Source organism: Amblyomma maculatum, chromosome 4, assembly GCF_055883805.1.
Source record: "Amblyomma maculatum isolate TAMU_Amacu chromosome 4, ASM5588380v1, whole genome shotgun sequence".
Lineage (NCBI taxonomy): Eukaryota > Metazoa > Arthropoda > Arachnida > Ixodida > Ixodidae > Amblyomma > Amblyomma maculatum.
The window spans coordinates 53033521-53052813 of NC_139347.1; the positions used below are offsets into that span (position 1 = coordinate 53033521).

At 42.0% G+C, this 19293-nt stretch overlaps 2 protein-coding genes across 4 annotated transcripts in view; one reads left to right on the top strand and one right to left on the bottom strand.

Annotated features, from left to right (window-relative positions):
- Positions 1 to 620: 620 nt before the first annotated feature.
- On the bottom strand, positions 621 to 18242 carry Ilk (integrin linked kinase). Its single transcript, XM_084601459.1, has 12 exons — positions 18085 to 18242; positions 17753 to 17860; positions 16590 to 16755; positions 13065 to 13160; positions 11855 to 11951; positions 11671 to 11751; positions 10239 to 10324; positions 9777 to 10008; positions 7832 to 7953; positions 5267 to 5366; positions 4013 to 4143; positions 621 to 2448 (listed from the first exon to the last, which is right to left on the bottom strand). The coding sequence occupies exons 1-12, from the start codon at positions 18240 to 18242 to the stop codon at positions 2302 to 2304; spliced, it is 1524 nt and encodes a 507-aa protein (XP_084457585.1). The 3' UTR covers positions 621 to 2301.
- A 116-nt stretch (positions 18243 to 18358) lies between these two features.
- Positions 18359 to 19293, top strand: part of LOC146191031 (MBT domain-containing protein 1-like) — a 38675-nt gene continuing 37740 nt past the window's right edge. For all 3 annotated transcript variants that reach the window (XM_084601456.1, XM_084601458.1, XM_084601457.1), the window contains exon 1: positions 18359 to 18520. The gene's annotated coding sequence lies outside the window, so the exon portion shown is untranslated. The remainder of the gene's footprint in view (positions 18521 to 19293) is intronic.

The following is a 19293-nucleotide window of genomic DNA, read 5'->3' on the forward strand; positions in this document are numbered from 1 at the left end:
AGGCCTGTGCATTTTCTTTTCCTTCTTCCTACAGCCACAACCTCTCTCTACTTACGGCGCCGCGCGGTTCAGGGCCCGTATTCCGAGTTTGCGTCGTTATCGAAAGTGTCGCTATCTCCCGGACCTCGAGTCATCTGATTGGTGGAAACTCCGGAACATGAGGTTGCCACCTCTTCCGGTTCTGTAGTGGAAACACCCGGTTCCGGCGCTTCCATTAATCAAATGGTTCGAGGTCACCTGAGATAGCCACACTTCCATAACGACGCAAACTCGGAATGCGAGCACAGGGCCCGTATTCAGAGTTTGCGTCGTTATCGAAGTGTCGCTATCTCACGTGACCTCGAGTCATTTAATTGGTCAAAATGCCGGAACCGGGTGTTTATAACAACGCAAACTCTGAATAAGGGCCCAGCATCATAGCCTATCATTTGGAGAGGTCATGTGGCTTGCACAGATAGATAACATGAGTAGGTCTACACAACTAAGGCAGCTCAAGCTGTGGCTACACTATGGAAGCAGGCCCATTCTGATTTTGCCTTTGGCATTCTGTCTGTGTGTGTGTATGTGTCAAAGACTGTAAAAAAAAAAATAAATGCAGAATAACATGCTAATGATATGCATTCTTTTATCCATGGATTAACAGCAACAGTTTATTCTCATAACAACAGTACAAGTAGTATTTTGGCAGTGTGCTTCCTCATATATAATAAATGCAGCATTCTGTCACAACATCAACTACTGTGACAGAAAAGTACACAAAAATAGCACAACAATGTTAGCCATACAGTTAATGGTTTTTTTTCTCAATAGATTATATGCAATGCCTCCTGTTTTCTAAAAATTAAAATCCTACTGATGAAGAAGACAGCAATGAAAACTAAAATCTCGAGGAGTTAACAGCACAAGTGACCATGAGCTAAAATATGTTAAGCACACAATACAAGTCATCATAAATATATTGCTAAAAAAATGTTACCTTGCATAGGACATGACTTCTTTGCAAAACACAAACTACAAAGCTAATTGTATTCGGTTATGATGTAATTCAAATTCTGACATTGCCGTGCAGCAAAGTCAAAAGATTGTGCAGCTGGACTAGTAAGTTTGTCCCTACTACTGTCTCTGAATGCAAAGCATACCAGCATCTGTAACAGACAAACATACTTCATGTGTTTGAGTAGTTATTAAGCAAGAGCTTTAAAGCCTAAACTGGCTACCAAACTAAGAAAAGTATACTACATCGGGAAGTTTTGCAGTGAAAAATAATTATTTTTAAAGACAGTACCAAAAATCATGACACATGTTTTCAGGTAAAACTACTGGACCAATTTAGGTGCAATCTTTAACACTGTTGCCCACTGTTGCCACTGCAGCCTTAGATGCAAGGCTTGAAATTGCGTTAGTTTACAAAATGGAGCAATAAGAGCACTTAAAATATAGAGTACACTGCTTCTTAGCGTACCTAGGGCACTTCCCTCCAACAAGCAATTAACAGCGTCACGGTATACACAATTAGTTCAGACCATTTTCTGGCCAAGACAGCCTGTATGCTACAATGGCGTTTTGTTTCAGAAAGCAGACATGGCCCCAGCACTCATGCTGCCATAGAAGAATTCGGTGCCACAAATGCATCGAAGCTGAAAAGAAATAGGCAGTGAAAGAGAAAGAGTCATCAGATAAACACATGAATCAGCACTAGTCAATGCCCTCTTTTCACAAGGCTGATAAGGCACAAGCAAGCTTCAAAGTGGGAGTGTTCCTGAAAGCTGAAAACCTTCAGATGAACACCTAATTTGCAATTTTTAGGCACCAGACAAACAAGAACTACACAAGTCATGAAGTTTGTCGACCTTCATTAGCCAAATAAGATGAGGCCACAGAACAAAGCATGCTAGGCACTTAGTTGTTAGCAGTCTGATGGTGGCACAGCAGCAGATGCCAACATAACAGCAGATGATGTGTTAACACTGACCTCCTTCATAGTTCTTAGAGCATATGCGTGATCAGGTGACTAACCAAGGGCTGTGTTCAGCATCTGCTTGTACTTTTACTCTCCTTCAGTCACAGCACACTGACTGCGAGCAGACAATGCAGAAATGACATTATCCATGAGGCCACATTCAGAGTACAAAACGCACCAACTTCCTTTAGAGTAATGCCATGTTGGCTGGTGTCATGGCTCAAAACAGCATAATTCGAACTGTAGTGAGCGAAGCAGAAGGCAACACCGCAATGTTTTAGCCTCGGTGAGCAGGCTCATATGCAGCGCAATGCTGCTTGTGGGTGAAATGTGCACCACGTTTAGTGTTTCATCTTTTCCAAGATGGGCAGGATCATCTCGAACGTGGGCCTCTTGCCTGGATCCTCATTCATGCAGATACGAATGAGTCGGCTCATGTGAGGCGAGATGCCTGGAGGGATGGTTACTCGCAGCTCCTCCAGAGCCACCTGCAGCGAAAAAAATATTTACAGGACAGTCACGAGTCAGTAATGCAAATTTTTTAACAGTTGCCACGGCGTTACATCAGAGCATTTTTTTCACAGGCATGTTTTATTTTATTTTTTATTTTGTTCTCACAAAGTCAAACAGCCATTGGTCGATCCAAACTTGTCTATAAACTGCATGAAAAGTCTGAAGTGAATTTCTTTAGAAATCGATTATAGCAGTGATAGTAAACCTATACATCTATTTAGACACTCTGGTAAGAGCACACAAGCTTCAATTGGAACCTCCGTGTGAATGTGGTAACACAAGCCACCTTTGCAGGCTGAGCTGTTCGAAATTAAGCTTGTTCCCAAATGGGCACAGCCAGATTTGCACTGCCTAAGTGCACACTTCAGTTATTCAGCGGTATTGTTCCAAATCAACCACAGCCAAGGTGGGTAGCCAAGCCACTGTCGCCATCTGTCGCCCCCGTCCTCCTGCCTCTCCCGTTACCCTTCTTTCATCTCACCAAAAAAGGAGAGGGGAATTTTCCTCTCCACTTTGCTACACATCAACCATGGCAGGTGATGCTGCAGATGCCAACAATAACAGCGTGAAACTGAGGAATAAACTAATAAAAGCTAACACTCTAAATAAAAGATGTCAGTGAGAGCGGGTGCAAGCATAAAAGCTGTCTGCAGTCTGAACAAAGCTGTCTAAACCAAAAAAATTTGTGTGCAGCAAAGATGGTAAGCACATAACTGCTTCAGCAGAAAAAATACATCAGCATTACTACATTTTAAAGTAAAGGAGACAATTGTACAGAAAATTTTCCCATGTCCAATACTCTACCGGCTGAGCTAGCGACGGCGGTTTTAATGTTCCGCTTTTTTAGGCATTTATGTTATGTGTAACCTACCCATGAGTGTGTTTGCCAGCGCCTTCATCCTCGACAGCGACAAAAATGGAATGTCCTGTGGTACCGCAAGCATCACATAGAAACGTGTTCCAATGGGGAGAGTGGGAGCTGTGTAATAACCCTCTTACCCTACCTACGATGTCAGGGCCACTAGATTCAATGCCCTTGTTATGCTAATCAGCAAACAAAGGAAGTTAAAATAAGGCACTTCGTTATGACATAACATACATAAGAAGGAAGCCAGCAGCCACTGACACAAAAGAGAGCAAAGGGGACTTTTTTTTTTTTCCCTTGTTAATCAATGTGACGTAGTGATGTAATCGTGGAGATGACTGATCAGAAAATGGAAGAAGAAACAATCACATGTAGCCAGTGGGAAATTTGGAGTTCTTGGGTTCGGATCCTACAGGTGACATGTGGTTGTTTCTTCTGCTTTCCGATTGATTATCTCCACTATTACAATACTACTTCACATGAAAAAAATACAATAATAATAAAAGTCCCCTATGCTCCAACTGCTCACTATGTATGTGAATATAAAAAGTGAATAGGGTCTAGTTCGTTGGAGCTCTCGGACAGCATAAGAGCATGCCAAAGGCAAAAAAGAATAATGAGTGCCACATTTACGTAGCCCTAACAGGACTGCTGGAAAAGCAGCTGTCGCATACCTTCATGCCAATTTCCATTGGAGACAGGTCAGCGAAGGGAACTTGGCGCGTTGCCAGCTCCCACAACAGTATGGCAAAGCTCCACATGTCAGCAGCCTTCCAGTTCATTTCATCCTGCTTCTTCTGTAGTGCTGCAGCAACCACATTCATAAAGTAAGAAATTAAACCAGCGAAAAGTTGTATCAGCAGACAGACCAAGTTGTGAAATAAAGAAAGTTTAGCTGGTGTAATATGCACGAACCTGTATCTTAAAATGAGATGCAGCCCACCCCTAGCAAGGCATACAGATACTTTTCACAGAGGACTGAATGATGTGTGCAGTGCTCCAAGCCTTGCCAGATAAACAAAAGCACTTTGCCAGTCAAAACTGAGCTGCAGGTTCTCTAAAAATGTCAGCAATGCTGCAGCTTAGAGCGAAGCTGCAGCATAATGTTGCTCGTAGAAATCATAAAATAAAGGTGGCTTGAAAGACTTGAAAATCTTAACAGTGCACAGTTTCATAAAGCCAGTAAAATTACCCTCATATGTTTGCACCAGTGTCTTATTATCAATTTATCATAGAGGTCGGCTTTACAGCCAGACTGTGTGATACATATTAGAATAAGACGAGGTGAAAAACTACAACATTAGACTAGAGGGATAAGGAATATGACCATATTGGTTTGGTTTATAGGGTCTAACGTCCCACATAGACATGGACTATGAGGATTGCCATAGTAAAGCGCTCCAGGTTAATTTCCACCACTGGGGTTCTTTATTGTACCCTAACATTCCATATTACATGGGCACTTTGAGTTCTGCCTCGGTTAAAATATGGCGGCCATAGCCAGGATTGCACCTGCCTCCCCGTGATCAGCAGCTGGGTGATCTAACCACTGAGCCATTGCAGCAGGCTGGCAATATTAAACGACAGCAAGGGAGAAGACATCCTTGGTCCCAAAATCCAAAAGCAAGCAAAAAAAAAAAAAGAAAAAAAGCCTCCCAGAAAAACCAACTCATTATGCATTACGCACTGCACAGGTGCAACTAGAATTGCAATACAGGGTTGCCTTTCATGTCTTGCACCTCCCATGCAGATATTTGATTTTACTTGCATCCAAACAATGGTGAGAGGTGTTTGACATTACAAAAAAATTCCAAATGACCGTACCACGAAGCAACAAGAATGACAACAACAGTGCATTTGTAATCACCGCACTTGTTACTATAAAGTATCCACCCAGAGTTCAGAATGACCGAATGCGTACAGCTCACCTTCAGGTGAGTACCAGGCCGGGTTATACATTTTTCCCCGCTCTTGGAAAGAGAACTTCGCATCAGCCATGTTTACATAGGCAGTCATTTCCTCATCCACCTGTCAATAACAAGTGGAGGCATAGCTCAACCATTGAGTACAAGTCCAGCAAAGCACAGGCAGTCACTCTGACAATTACAGAATCTGCAGACCGCCATGAGTGAAGAAGCTGAAAAAGTTAGTGCAAGAAGAGCCACACAAATATAGTCAAGAAAGCAACACATTTTATGAGATTTCTTGACTGCTTTAATAATTTTCAGCACACAAAATAGTGCTTCTGCAGATTGCCCCGAGTTTGGTTAATGCCTGCCCGGACAAAATGATTTTATCGTTCGTGAGTGACACCACTGGTATCAGATATGAAAAAGCTGCTGGTATTGGGGTTGCCGACGTTGCAGATGACACAGATTTAATTAATTTTGACTGCATTACATAAGCACGTCAGCCAAATATTGTATTGAAAAGACCGTTGTATGCCATCTGTGCATAAAATTTCAGTGTAAATAAGCAGGCGATTTAAACAAGAGAAGCAGTTTATGGTGTACGCTTGGCATTCCAATAGTCAGAACAAAAAGTGCTTGAGATGCTCTGGGATCACAAGATCAACAAGGCACGATGGACAAGTTAATACACAGTTGCTAGGTGTTTTATATATATATATTTTTTGTAGCTGTATAGCTTAGCAAAAATGGTGGCATTACTGCTTTAAACCTATGCTGCTCACGCACTATCACATTTTTTTCCTAACCATCATTTCTCTGAAGTCACAATTTGCCAAAGCAAACTTTTGGTGGTTCAACAAATAACTTTTACTGCACATTCTAATACATAGATCACAGAATACAAATGTGTAAAAGTTAAAATTGCAGACTTTACAAGGTATTGATAGCTGCAGACTATACAGAATTTTCTTTTACAGTATCACGCAATAGAGCACAAAATGGCCAATTTAATATACTAGGTGTGGACTATACGCTAGGTGAAGGCCATGTACAGTCTTTGTCAAAAATATATGACCCAAGGGGTTTACCTCTAAGCCCTGTGACGGGGCTCCTGGAAACAACACTGGTATAGGAAAAGTCAGGAAGAGTGAGGGCAATATCTGCCATCATCTATGAGACTGAGTGCTGGAGATGTCGAGCAAGCCTCGTTACCAGGCTTAGGTGCAAAGCCTTTGGGCCACATGTTTTTGACAAAGACTGTACAAGGAAATGCAACCAAATTTTAGAATTGCATCTGTTTTCAAGATAGCCATTATAACTGGTCAGTAATTACAAATAACATCACTGCAATGCAATGCCCAGGGTGTTAAGTAACTAAAAAAAACCTGACCAAGTTTTTATGTCTGCATGTTCACAAAGCCCTGTTCTGTGGAACAAAGTTATTATTTCTATTTTTTTTTTGTTTATATTCCCAAAACTCATGAAAAAAAACGAAAAGGGAATTCAGCATGCACATTTACATGAAAACGATCTTTAAAAAATGGCTTGCGAAAAGTATATTGCATATACACATAGAATAACAGAGAGCTTTATTACATTCCTGAACGTCTCAGGATTCATGCTCAACAAATAGTATCATTCTACATCAATTGTTCCAAAATGCTGAAAAGTTGAGCGATAGCAATTGCAGGAAAGGTAAAAGATGAAAAAAATCAGCACAAAAGCTTATTATGCGACAGCATACACTGATCGTCCGCTCAAAAAGTGACCGGTTGGCATCGGAGAGCGAGGTCGAAAGAAAGCATGTACATGATTTCATATTTGATGATTTCATGATTTGCCTCCCATTTAGCATCCATCCGCTGGTCAAGCTGCAGGCTAGTTTGTGACAGGGATTTGGACTAAAGACATGAGTACCTACAACTGTATGCTGTTAATTGTGTGTGTAGGTATCCACCAAAAAGTGGGACACATATTGTACCTTCCTTTCCCCAAAAACCACACCAAATATAAAAAATTGTGAAATGAAAAGGCAGCGTTACAGGCGCTATGACGTTTATTCTTATGCCAAAGATTAAGCATCCTTCTAAATTTTCTTTTTTTTTTTCTGTCTTCCACATTTATTATTTCATTTGCTTTTAATGTTGGTCACCAAAGTGTAGCACTTCTGCCAGCAGAACCTCCGATCTCTAACTTTCATGGTAATTTGAACTGATACCACGATGCCAATTATCATGCGTCAGAAATCTACAGAATCCGTAATGCAGCAGGACCATCAAAAGCATAATTTGCTCACTGTTTTCATCGATCACACATAAAGAAAGTATTTTTTTTTTCCCAAAAAATTTCTACTCTACAATTTGCTGTAAGTTTTTGGTACAAGACCAGACCAAAACCTAAGAATCATGAAAAGGAGGGCAGCATTTAAAAATCGTAAATTATGAACTAAACTGACCTTGACTGCCTATTCTGCAATTATTTTCTTTTTTGTTCGTGCGGGAGTGTGGGTGAAGGTGAAGGGGGTCAATTACAAACGCTTGCACATTATTAAAACAGGCTGAAAGTGCTGACAGTGCTACTGACCATAATGTGCTTGCTGCTCAGTTGATAGTTTGGAATCATGGGCTCCAGGGTATGCAGGAAGGCCATGCCGCGGGCAACGTCAATGGCGAACTTGAGTGCTTGCGCCTGGTCCACCACCATCCCTGTCGCATGGACAAAGCAGGTTACTGGCATGCAGCCCAAAATCACGTGCAGTAAGTGAAAAGTGCACTGCTACGCTGACTCTACAAAGAAAGAACAATTTATTAATGCAACAGCATTAGATGCCCACTGGGGGAAAAAAGATGCAGCAGCAGTCACACAACTACCAGGACTGGAAGTGATGTCACCAGACCAGTGATGTCACAAAGTTACAAAACTGGAAAAACAGCCCACTGACAGCATCTAGACTCCAGACGTGGACAGAGGGTGTCCACTGTGAACATAAAATAAACTGTGACCTACCACACTCGTGGGAGTGCACATGAATGAATAGTAAAAAGATGCCTATGACAGCTATGCATTTGTGCGAGCAGTACTGTTGCACCGCCAGCGTATAATGTAATAAGGTGTCCCTCCGAATTTCTGACAGCTTCTTTTCAACACAGCAGGACAGCCAATAAAGTGACTTCATGCTGAGTACTTAACTTAAAACATTAAATTTGATTCCTTGATATTTGAGCAACGATCTGTAAAAACAAAAAGAAAAACCAATCCTTGGCTTTTTTTTATGCTTGAAACATTGCATGAATCTATGTAGAGCAAACACATGCTAGCGACATACACGGAAGAAAAGAACTCATTTTGAAAGAAATAGGCGCTTTTTAGAGTATTAGCTTTTCTTAGCTCATTCCTCAGTTCCGTTCTCTTGTTAGCACCATCTACAGCACACACGTCGGCAGCGTGCCAAGATGCTGCGTGCCAGAAACAGCGCAGCATGTTTATGTTTTGATGGAGGCTTCTGTGACTCAGTCAACTAGCTTGGTGGCACACCGAGATGCTGCAGGGACAGTAGCAGCAAAGTGAATTTTTTTTAAGGCTCTTTTCTCTTACCACAGCTAACTATTAAACACTTGTAATCATTTTCAGATGTTTTGTTTTTGTTTACTTAACATGAAGACACTGTAATGAGGCATATTATCGTTAGCCACAAATCAAACCACAAATTTTGTCACCTGCAGCAACAGAACAATATTGGACATTTGTTAACCTGCTACACAACTGCACCCTTCAATGGCAAATAAGAAAGGATTCTTAGAGCTATATTTGTAACTGCACAGTACCGGAAACCCTGCTGAACGCAAGAAGCACGAGACCTTTCTGTTCACACTCACATGAAATGCTAGTGCTTGTTTCCAAAAGTGATTACATAACACATTCCAATAAAGCTGGCAGACATACACAGGTTCACAAAAATAATGTCTAATAATGGAAGCAAGTCCTCTACATATTTAAATGTGAGATAATGAGAAAAAGCGGAGCCCCAGAAGTATACTACAAAATGGAATTCAATGAATCCAAAGTGAAATAACCAATGAAATTTATCTGCCAATCTCTGCATTTGCAAAGTCACATTAACTCTCAGGTTGTGGCATCCATAAGAATTTGATTTTAAATTTGCAAGGCATTTAGGCAGAGAGAAGCATGGCTAAGAGGTTACCTCTTATGAAAACAGCAATGACATAATGAGATGTTATACTAGTGTGTTCTGTATGTCTATTCACAAGATAGCACTGGGTCTTCCACACAGTAGCACTTATACAGCTTAACCAAGAGCGCAATGTTTTATACATATCATTCGCCTTAAAGCTGTAAGGAAAACCAGCATCCTTTTCCTCCTGCATATCAGAGTGCTATATCTGAAGCGCCTGTGGCATGCAGTGATCTCACTCACTCCCCATCTTTTACCCTCTCCACAACCTAAGAGGTGAATTTATCATGCTCAAAGGTCTCGACAGCAAACAATTCGTACACAAGTGCTACACACCTGAAGATCCATGCAAGATATCGAAAAGTGAGCCATGTGGCAGGTACTGTTGCACAACGATCAAGTGTGGAGGACGGTTGACGCAGCCAATGACTGGCAGGACATTTGGATGAGAGAAGATGCGTAGGCGCGGGTACTGGTCGTTGAAGTCTCGCGAAATGCGCGGTGTCACTTCACCAACCTTGAGTATTTTGGCCACAATGTCATTTCCCTGCCAGGAGCCCTTCCAGGTCTGCAGAAAAATGTGAAAAGCCACAGCTTCCTCAGCATAACTGCTACACTTGGCACTAAACTGCTCAAGCTGCCTTTTGTGTTGTTTTGCTTTTTCAAGAAATGAAACAAATTGCTTGTCAATCAGGAACAGAAAAAAAGCTCATCATGCAAAGCAATGAATATGCAAGGTAAAAAATGCCAAGCATAAAAGCATCTTGTAAATATTCTGAGAAATCGAGGCAACCTAACCTCTCCAGAAGGGGTTGATGCAATCTGCTGGAAGAACTTCAACTCATCCATGTTAATGCCTGAGTGCCTTGACAATGTGGCATCCCCTGAAATAGAACAAGTGTGCTGTGCTCTATGAAAAAGGAAAATAAGTTTGGGAAATGCTTAAGCTCCGCTAGTGGAACATGACCATGTTAATGAACCTTGTCACTGCCTTTCCTCCCAAAAAATCCAACAGCCCATCAAAAGGTTGCAAACACAGAGGCATGTCTCCCAATGCCTTGCTCATCTCCAAGAATGTCACGTCTACTGGAGTAATTCCAGTTTGTTACCCGGTTTCTTCCTCTTAAGGTCCCCAAAGTAATCCACTGCTCTTCTGTACTTGTTGGATATTTGTATGCACCTTTAACATATTAGGCTTCGTTAGTGAAGGTTTTCTTCTGTATCTGGAAATCTTATTGAAGTGCAACTATACTTTTAGTTTTGTGCGTAACCTTTAGTCACTTTAATTACAAATATCTCTGAGTAAAAAATTTCATATTACTATTTTATTTTATGATATTTGCATTTCTACCCAAGTTTTACTATCATCTTAAATGAATTTTTTTATTCTAAATTTTCTGCAGTGTTACAATTACACAATTGCAGTTCAATCGCACACTATTCACAACATTTCTGTCCAGAGGTGTTCTTGTACTTTCTAGCATTTTTCAATAAAACTGTTGAGAGAAAAATTGTTTTATATAACGCTCCAAAAAAAAAAAAAAAGAGGGCTAGTTTCTATAAGGCAGGAAATAACTTTATGGCGTATTAAGGTGTTTACTAGTCAAGGCATTGAAACTTTCAAGAGCTTTGTGCAAGAGAACAAGTTTAATACATTTCTGAATTTCAGAAACTTTTTTTTTTCTGCATTACAAACCCAATATGATAAATAATATACAATTTTTCATAAAAGGTTGATTTCAAGTAAAAAAAATTCATATTACTGCCTAAAATTTCTACTTGAAAACCATATCATACAACATATTTAAATACACTCATTTTGATGCGCTGTGTCCTAGTGTAATCAATGTAGCTTTCACAGACAAAAATATTTAAAGGAAATTAGAAAAAATGCTTGGTTTTCACATGGTACATGAAGAGTTGTCCCTTGCAGCCTACTGTATCTAGCACTGAATAGCCAGCTTGTTGTTACATGCATTCCAGAAATATAATTTTACCAGCTAAAACTGCATTTAAAAACAGAATTTGGCATACCTTTAGCAATGTTTTACCTCTACTTATAGACATTCCTTTCCCCACCTGTTTCTTTGCGTATACACACTTTTTATGCATTGGACTTGTCCATTTCACCTGTGAGATCTCTGAGAGGACCAATTTATTGCAACAAAAAATGACAGCAATGCAATAAACCTTTTCAGGAAGATAGCAGTTAAAGAAAAAGGACACTCACTTGTCCTTGTTTTGGTGCCAAGCCAATTCTGGTCTTTGTAGTAAATTTTCTTCAAGTCTTGACCAGCCTGTTCAGCTAGCTCTGTTTAATAAAAGTCAAATATATACACAGTGTAGGTGCTTGGCACATACGAAACATGCACCAATGGCATAAAACTGCACGGACTCTGATTGCATCGGCTCACCTCTCAGGCGGATTCCCATGTGACCCTTGCATTTGTCAAGGGGTGTTTCCCCGTACTTGTTCGCTATGGATACCAAGGCACCACTGGCAATCAAGTCCTGCATTCATCAGAGAGTGGTGTAGTGATCTGGCTTATCTTGCCCAGTGCAGGTGCATTGCAAACATGCTCAAGCTGTACGCAAAACATGTTCAATTTAAGCTGCTTTATTTTTCTCTCGAGTCCCTTTAACATTAATGTTGCTAATGGCTAATAAATTTTTATGCGCCAAAACAATACAGTGGACTATGAGGGATGCTGTAGAGGTGGGCTCTGAATTATTTTAACCCTATGTATTTCCTTAACAGGAGTAATTACCTCAGAGGATCGGCACCTTCATGCCTTCCCTCCATCAAAACATGGCTGCTGTTGCCAAGATCAAGCCCATGTGAATGCACAATCTCTAATCCACCACCTGTAACAGTATTTCAAAGCCTGACCGCGGCAGGTGCATTTTGATGGAGGTCAAATGCAAAAACGGCCCCCTGCTGTGCGATGCGAGCACAGATTACAGAATACAAGGCAGTCAAAATTAACCCAAAGCTTTCCGCTAGATTGTCCCCCACAGTCCATGTGCAGCTCGGGGACATCAAAACCCACATTCCGTACCCCGCCCCTGAGCCATGGTGGTAGGATGGCAGAAGGCATGGTGCAGCAGATGCAAGACTGATACAATGCTTAAACAATCAAATGTCACCATGTCGAGCCCTTTCTTTTCTGTTCCAATGACGTATATGTAAGCGTGCTTCCTTGTTCTATCAGTTAAATGACCCTAAGGTAGCTATGAATTTTTCAGCTACACAACAGGTGTTATCTTGAAGCAACGCAATATATGAAGGCTGACAAGAGGTCGAAGGAGCACAGAAAAGTACCTCATAGTTTTTTTTATTTCGGTTTGGTTTTATAGGGCCTGACGTCTCAAAGCTATTCAAGCCTATGAGGAACACCAAAATAGAGGTGCCCTGGAAATTTCCATTACTTGAGGTTCTTTAACGTGTACTGACATCTCACGATACATGGACACCTTTCTCTTCACCACCATTGGAAAGCAGCCGTCATGGCTGAGATCGAACCTGCATCTTTGGGATCAACAGTCAAGTTCTCTAACCACTGAGCCAACATGGCAGTGTTTATTGCCCCTTTTAACCATTATGAAATTGATAGTGAAAATTACCTCTGCTATCGCTTGGTATCCCCAGAAGCAAGCATAGTGCAGTGGTGTGTTCCCATGTTCATTGATGGCATTAACATCCATTTTCCGCTTGAGCAGCTGCACGCAGAAGAGCACCACACTATAGTTCATCAGATGTTCCAGCAGGAGTGAGGATACAATAACTGCATTCTGTAGCCGATGTCTGTGTGTGATGTCACTGAGTACTTGATTTTACTAAATTCTGTAGCCTCTTGAACACTCTTGCACAATGCACAGAAAAGAACTGTCAATAGTTACAACACTGAATAGTGAAAACTTAGGCATCGGTTTTGATTTCTTTCGGTTGGCATAACTAATGCAATGTGGAAATTATTAGCAATGCACAATTCTATCACACCCTTCGCATGTTTCTGGTTAGTGCTATGCCATAGATTAACAATATTTGGGGAAATGCTTTCAATGTAACCTGGAGTAAAGCAGTCAGTATACGAAATGGACATGGCCAGGACATGTAGTGCGAAGAGAGGATAACCGATGGTCGCTGAGGGTAACAAACTGGATTCCAAGGGAAGGAAAGCGTAGCAGGGGGCGGCAGAAAGTTAGGTGGGTGGATGAGATTAAGACGTTCACAGGGGTCAAGTGGGTGCAGCTAGCACAGAACCGGGTAAAGTGGAGAAATATGGGAGAGGCCTTCGCCCTGCAGTGGGTATAGTCAGGCTGATGATGATACGAGCACACAGGAATGCCAACTGTGCAAGCAGAAGGCAAAGTGACCTTTGTGAGTAAGTTTACATAAAATGCAGTTAAGCACAAAGATCACACACAAGACTTGTGAGGCAGGATTGCAACTGAAAAAAAAAAAAAAAAAAAAAAAAAAAAAAAAAAAAAAAAACAACCTTACTGATGGGCCCATTGTACACACTAACACAGCAGCCAAAGCTACAATGCGACTCAAAAAGATGAATGTCCTCACAGCATAGACATGAGAGTGGAGACAGTAGAGAAAATTTCAATTTCCACTATACAAAATTGGCAGACTGCTAATATCATGTAGTGAAAGTGCCTTCAAGGCAGCACCGCAGGAAAAAATAAAATAAGGGGGACACTTAAGCTCCGCCTTTAAGGATGTAACACGATAGCGTAGGCTACCATCCAACATATAAAGCCCCGCTTAAACCAAGCCATATGAATGCACCTGCGTAACGTGTCTAATTCACAATGCAAGGCAGGCCGAGTCTGATATTACTCTCCCATGTGAAAGGACAGGCCTGAGTTGGCAGCTCCTGCCAAACATAACGTCAGGCAACCCGACATCAAGTCAGTGCGCAGCCTTGTCAGCTGCAAGCTACCACCTGTGAGCACCATGCTGGCGATTTTTCACTCGCAGCAGTGATGATGACAATGCCAGCACCAGATTTTCCGGTGAACGGAGCCTTTAATGCTGACGTGTTAAAAACGACGGCCGATTTAGCGTAGTTAGATGAAATGTGAATTAGATGTATTAGAGCTTTTGTTTTCAGAGAGATTTTGGTTTTGGTTTGCACGTACTCATTAGCATGAAGCAGTAATCTACCAGGTTATGTGAAAGATCACTCAACACATATATGAAGCCCTATTTTAACCAAGGCAGACAAACATGCCAGCATGACTTAGAAGTAGCACGTTTGATTTGGTATCCGAGGGTCCTGGTGGGTTTGACCCCCATCTCAAAAGTGCTGCCTAAGTTCTAAGTTGGCACCTCCTGTCAAATCAAGGCCACCCAGCATAGATATAAAACAATTAGTTGTGGTTTAGCTCTGGTTAACCCTAATTGAATTGTGAAAGCAACGGCGGAAGCTTCTTTTGCCTGCTACATTATTCCCCTATCACACCCTATCAGTGTAAGGTGCTACATTATTGGGCACAATTAAGCTTATCCTTTAAGAGTATGACGCGAGAGCGTAAGCTACCAGCCCACATATAAAGTCACGCTTCAATCGAGCCATATGGACGTGCCTGCGTGTCGTAGGGGTAATGAAAATGCAAACGGTTCTGGCAGGCTGATTCTGATATCACCCTCTCATTTGAAAGGAGCGACACGAGTTGGCAGCTCCTACCCGTGGCATAGAGGTAACGTGAATTCAAATGTCATGACAGGCTGAGGAGACCGTAGCTATACCTCTTCACGACGTAGCTGCCGCCACCCAAGGTCTTGAAAACCTACCGCAGTGTAGCTTTCACTACAAAACCTAACTTTAACCGAGCCGTACGAATGTGCCCTTATGGCTTAATAGTAGTATGTATGATTCGAGACTGAAGAGTACCGGTGAGTTCGATTCTCACCTCAAAAGTGCTGCCAAGTGGGCAGCAGTTTCAGACAGAAAGACAGTCATCGGCAAAATCAGTGATTATTGTGAGCTCTAGTGCTGGCACAGTAAAACTTGTGGTGAATTCTACACATACTACATAAAAACTCTGCCACATTTTTTGGCTCAAATTAGGTTTTATCAAAGGTTGAGCCAGGAAAGTTCATTTTGCAGTTGTACAAGACATCTTATTCAGTGAAAACATGAAATAGTAGTCTATTGTTAAAGCACAGAAAGCAAAAACACGTTGCTGGCATGTCCACAATTTCACTGTTTTATCCATGCCTGGCTGTAGCCTATGTGTAAACAAGAGGACCTTTATTAAAGCTTCCTCTGGAAGTGCAAGCTGCATAAAATGGTGCTTTAATAAAATTTATCTTATTATTTATTATTTAACTCATTTATTCACTCAAAAGTACTTTGAAAGTGGGGGTATTGCATGAGACAGTGAATGACAAACGTATATATATATATACACAAATGAATGGCTTCTTTCATTTGTGTGTGCCATATATTTTTGAAACAAAGAAAAACATTTGGAAGCCCTGCAATGCGAGGAAATCATTTTTTTTTTTTTTCCGTACGAGACCGACACAGAGTGCAAGAGACGTACAGCATGCTCGATGTGATGCCCAGTGAAGACATGTGCGGTGGCTACGGTGTTCAGTTTGAACTACAAACGGTATTGTGCCACACCACATACATTTTCTTGCCTCGCAGCAGTGTTCTATACATATGCTTTGAGATGCACAACGCTGGAAACTGACCATTACGATAAAGTTTGAGCTGAGCAGGCAGCACCAAGTCGTAACATGATCATGGCAGAAGACACATATAAGCCAGTTTATTTTTGACAGGTGGCGTGCAAAGAGCATCATGACAGCATACAGGTGACTATAAAATAATAAATCTGCCACCTATATGTCTAGCTCATCTCTCGAGATTTTCATAAATCATCTTTTCTTTCAAGGGTCCATCAAGTGTCTGATAACTTGAAACAAACTTCAAACTTGCAAGGTCAATCATTGCGACATGTATACAGACACAGCTGCTCATTTGCTGGCTGCACACCAGTGCTATTCTATGAAAGTCATTTCACAACGATGTACCACAACTAACAGCACTGTGCAAAAATCATAAATTCCTGCAGCAACAGAAAGGAAATGAACTTGCAACTGAGCGCAAGGGCCGGTCCTCTCACCATGTGCACTATGTCTCGGTGGCCATGGGCAGCAGCCAGGTGAAGAGCTGTATCGTCACCCATGTTGGTTGCATTCACTCGTGAACCCCGGACAATGAGCATGTCCACAATGTTTGCATGGCCTTCTTTGGCAGCCCAGTGTAGTGGGCTAAATCCGTGGTCGTCCCTGTGGAAGCCAAGTTCTGCGCTCACACCGTGAACACGCACAGGTCTCATGTGCAGAAAAACCACAAATTCAGATCAGCTGTTGCAACAATATCGGCTTTTCTTTTTCTTCACGCTGCTACAAGCAACCGAGGACATGTAATTTACGTCTAACTTTTAATTTGCACTCAAAAGAATATTCTTTCCGCACTGACTGCCTGAAATATTCCTTTTTCCCCCTTGCAGTAAGAGAGTGGAATAACCTTCGTCATCACATCACTAATAGTACATCACTAGATACTTTTGCAAAACTTGTTGAAAATCACCTCCTGTCATCATCACATATTCCAAATGTCATCCTAAATAGTTAACTTCATGTTTAGTGCTACATTTTTCGTTCATATTGTTTCTGTGGGATGCTATGTGGGCCACGCCTAACCTATCAGTGTGATCATGTTTGCCAGGCGTCGGTGATCTTCCCTGTATAACTGTATAATGAAGTGTGACACTGTACTCCCATCGTTTCACCTTTTAAGTTCATTTTGAGACTCCGCCCTCTGCATCTGACATTTTTAGCCATGCAGTTCTTTTCACCCTGATATGCTTTGTACTAAATGCCCTTCCTGTTAAAATCCCCAGTGGATTGACAGTATGTCTAAATAAATAAATTAATTAATTAAGCTGTTAGCAGCTCGTGACGACAACCCCGACGGCATCGATTGTGCGTGTGTCGAAAAGGCGAACAGGCAAGCACATCCATCTCTATGCAAAGCCAAGGTAAGATTGATCTGCCTGTGGACGTCGAACGAATGATTGGCGTGGGCGCGTCGGCACATTGCCAAAAATGGAAGTTAACCTCAATGTCTCTTAAACAGCGACAACTAAGTAAAAATATGCTTGACGAACAAACCGAGAGACGGGTAAGGATCTGAACTAGCTGCAAACCCGGATGACTTCTAATACGTGCATTAGCTATGTTGCACGGTACGTACGGAAGTCGACGAACGTTTTCGACTCACCCCTGATTCATGTCATGTTCGGTGTCGTCGAGCCAAACGCGCACTTGGAACGCGTTTCCCTCACGACACCAGTGAAAGATGTCCTCCATTGCCAAGGCTTCACTTGTCCTAAAAATGGAATAGTTCTTAGAACAGTTCCAGGCTTTCAAGATCCCAAGAAAGCACTGTGCGAAAGTACAGATGGGTAAGAGCGGTAGCAGACAGCAATTTCTAATGAACCGAGAGAGGAAGAAAATGCTCGGTCACTGGCAATCTTCCAGATGGCGACGAACAAGTTCCTGTCTTCTAATCAGACACTAATTACGCTAAAGAGATGTTAACAATGAACTTACCTATCGAAAAGAAACTGTATCGTGCACGCCCAGTCACCAAACAATATCCATTTACGGCACCGAGTGAACCGGAAGCCAGGAAGGACAGCCCAATGAAACCAGCGGAAGTGTGAAATGTTTATGTTATAAAAGTCTGGATGAGCTAGATGGACGAGCATATGCACTAAATAAACATCTTAGCAACAGAAAACTACAGTTCAACAATGCAAATTTTCTGACCTACTTTGATTGCAAGAAACGCTTTCGCTTCTCAGCGGCTCCCTCTGGGCGCACAGAGCTGGGAAAAATCGCATCTCACGCTAGACCAGACCGCCCGCAGCTAGTGGTTCTTCCCACTTTTCTTTTTTCGGAGAGTTTGTTGCTGCCGCTTTATTGCAGTCCTGTGCTGCCTGTTCCCTGCTGGCTGCTGACTACGATGTTTTCCAGGCTGTGAGAGGTGAGAATAGCTTTTAAACTCTTTACAAGACACGCAAAATTGCGTTCCGCGATCGCACCGAACGCTACGAATATTTGTCAACTCGGGTAACGTCCTGCGCGCCACTAGTTTTCGCATTGTTGTGCTTCAATGTTTTGATCGCATGGCAGCCGTCGGCACGGGCACAACCCGCTTTCTTCGTCACCGCTACTGCTTCACATACAGGAAAAGATGTGCTGTCGTCGTCCTCATCGGATAATGACCCATCGCGTTGCCTGTTGCGTATGTTTGTATTGGTCGCGTTCATGAGGCGCTGCCCATAAATGGAGCACAAGTTCAGCATCGTCTTGGCGATAAGGTGTATGTACGAAACAGCTGCGGATCACATCAAGGTTGCGGTGACTTGCTGCTTGCCTGTTCTTACCTTTACCTACGGAGCTTATTCGCGCATGGTCCAACTGTTTTTGTTGCCGGGGGAAGGAGAGCAGTTTCTGACGTAAAAGAAAGGAAAAACGGACCGCAAGCTGACGCTGCGTTTGACGACATATCGAGAGAGTGCGGCGTCCGTGGCCGGTAGAAAGGATTCAAAGAACGCGTATTGCATTGTTGCGACCACAATCTTTCTTTTTTTTTTTTCTTCATAAATTTACGCACACTTGTTTTGTTATTGGGTCTCACTATTCGCGGAGGCGCTTTAGCGGAGGGAAGGGCGCTGAAATACCCCGAGACGAAAATCCAACCGTTTCTGCTGGGCAAATATTCTAGCGTTTTGCCAGCAGTAGAGTCTTCGAACG

What these genes read in the sequence shown, in the direction of transcription:
- Ilk (XM_084601459.1), bottom strand. Translation starts at nt 18,242, where the DNA reads ATGCTCGTCCATCTAGCTCATCCAGACTTTTATAACATAAACATTTCA. An exon ending in ACCGAGACATAGTGCACATG is followed by an intron (nt 13,161 to 16,589) that starts GTGAGAGGACCG and finishes TTCTGCGTGCAG; the next exon opens with CTGCTCAAGCGGAAAATGGA. An exon ending in CATCAACCCCTTCTGGAGAG is followed by an intron (nt 10,009 to 10,238) that starts GTTAGGTTGCCT and finishes ATTTTTCTGCAG; the next exon opens with ACCTGGAAGGGCTCCTGGCA.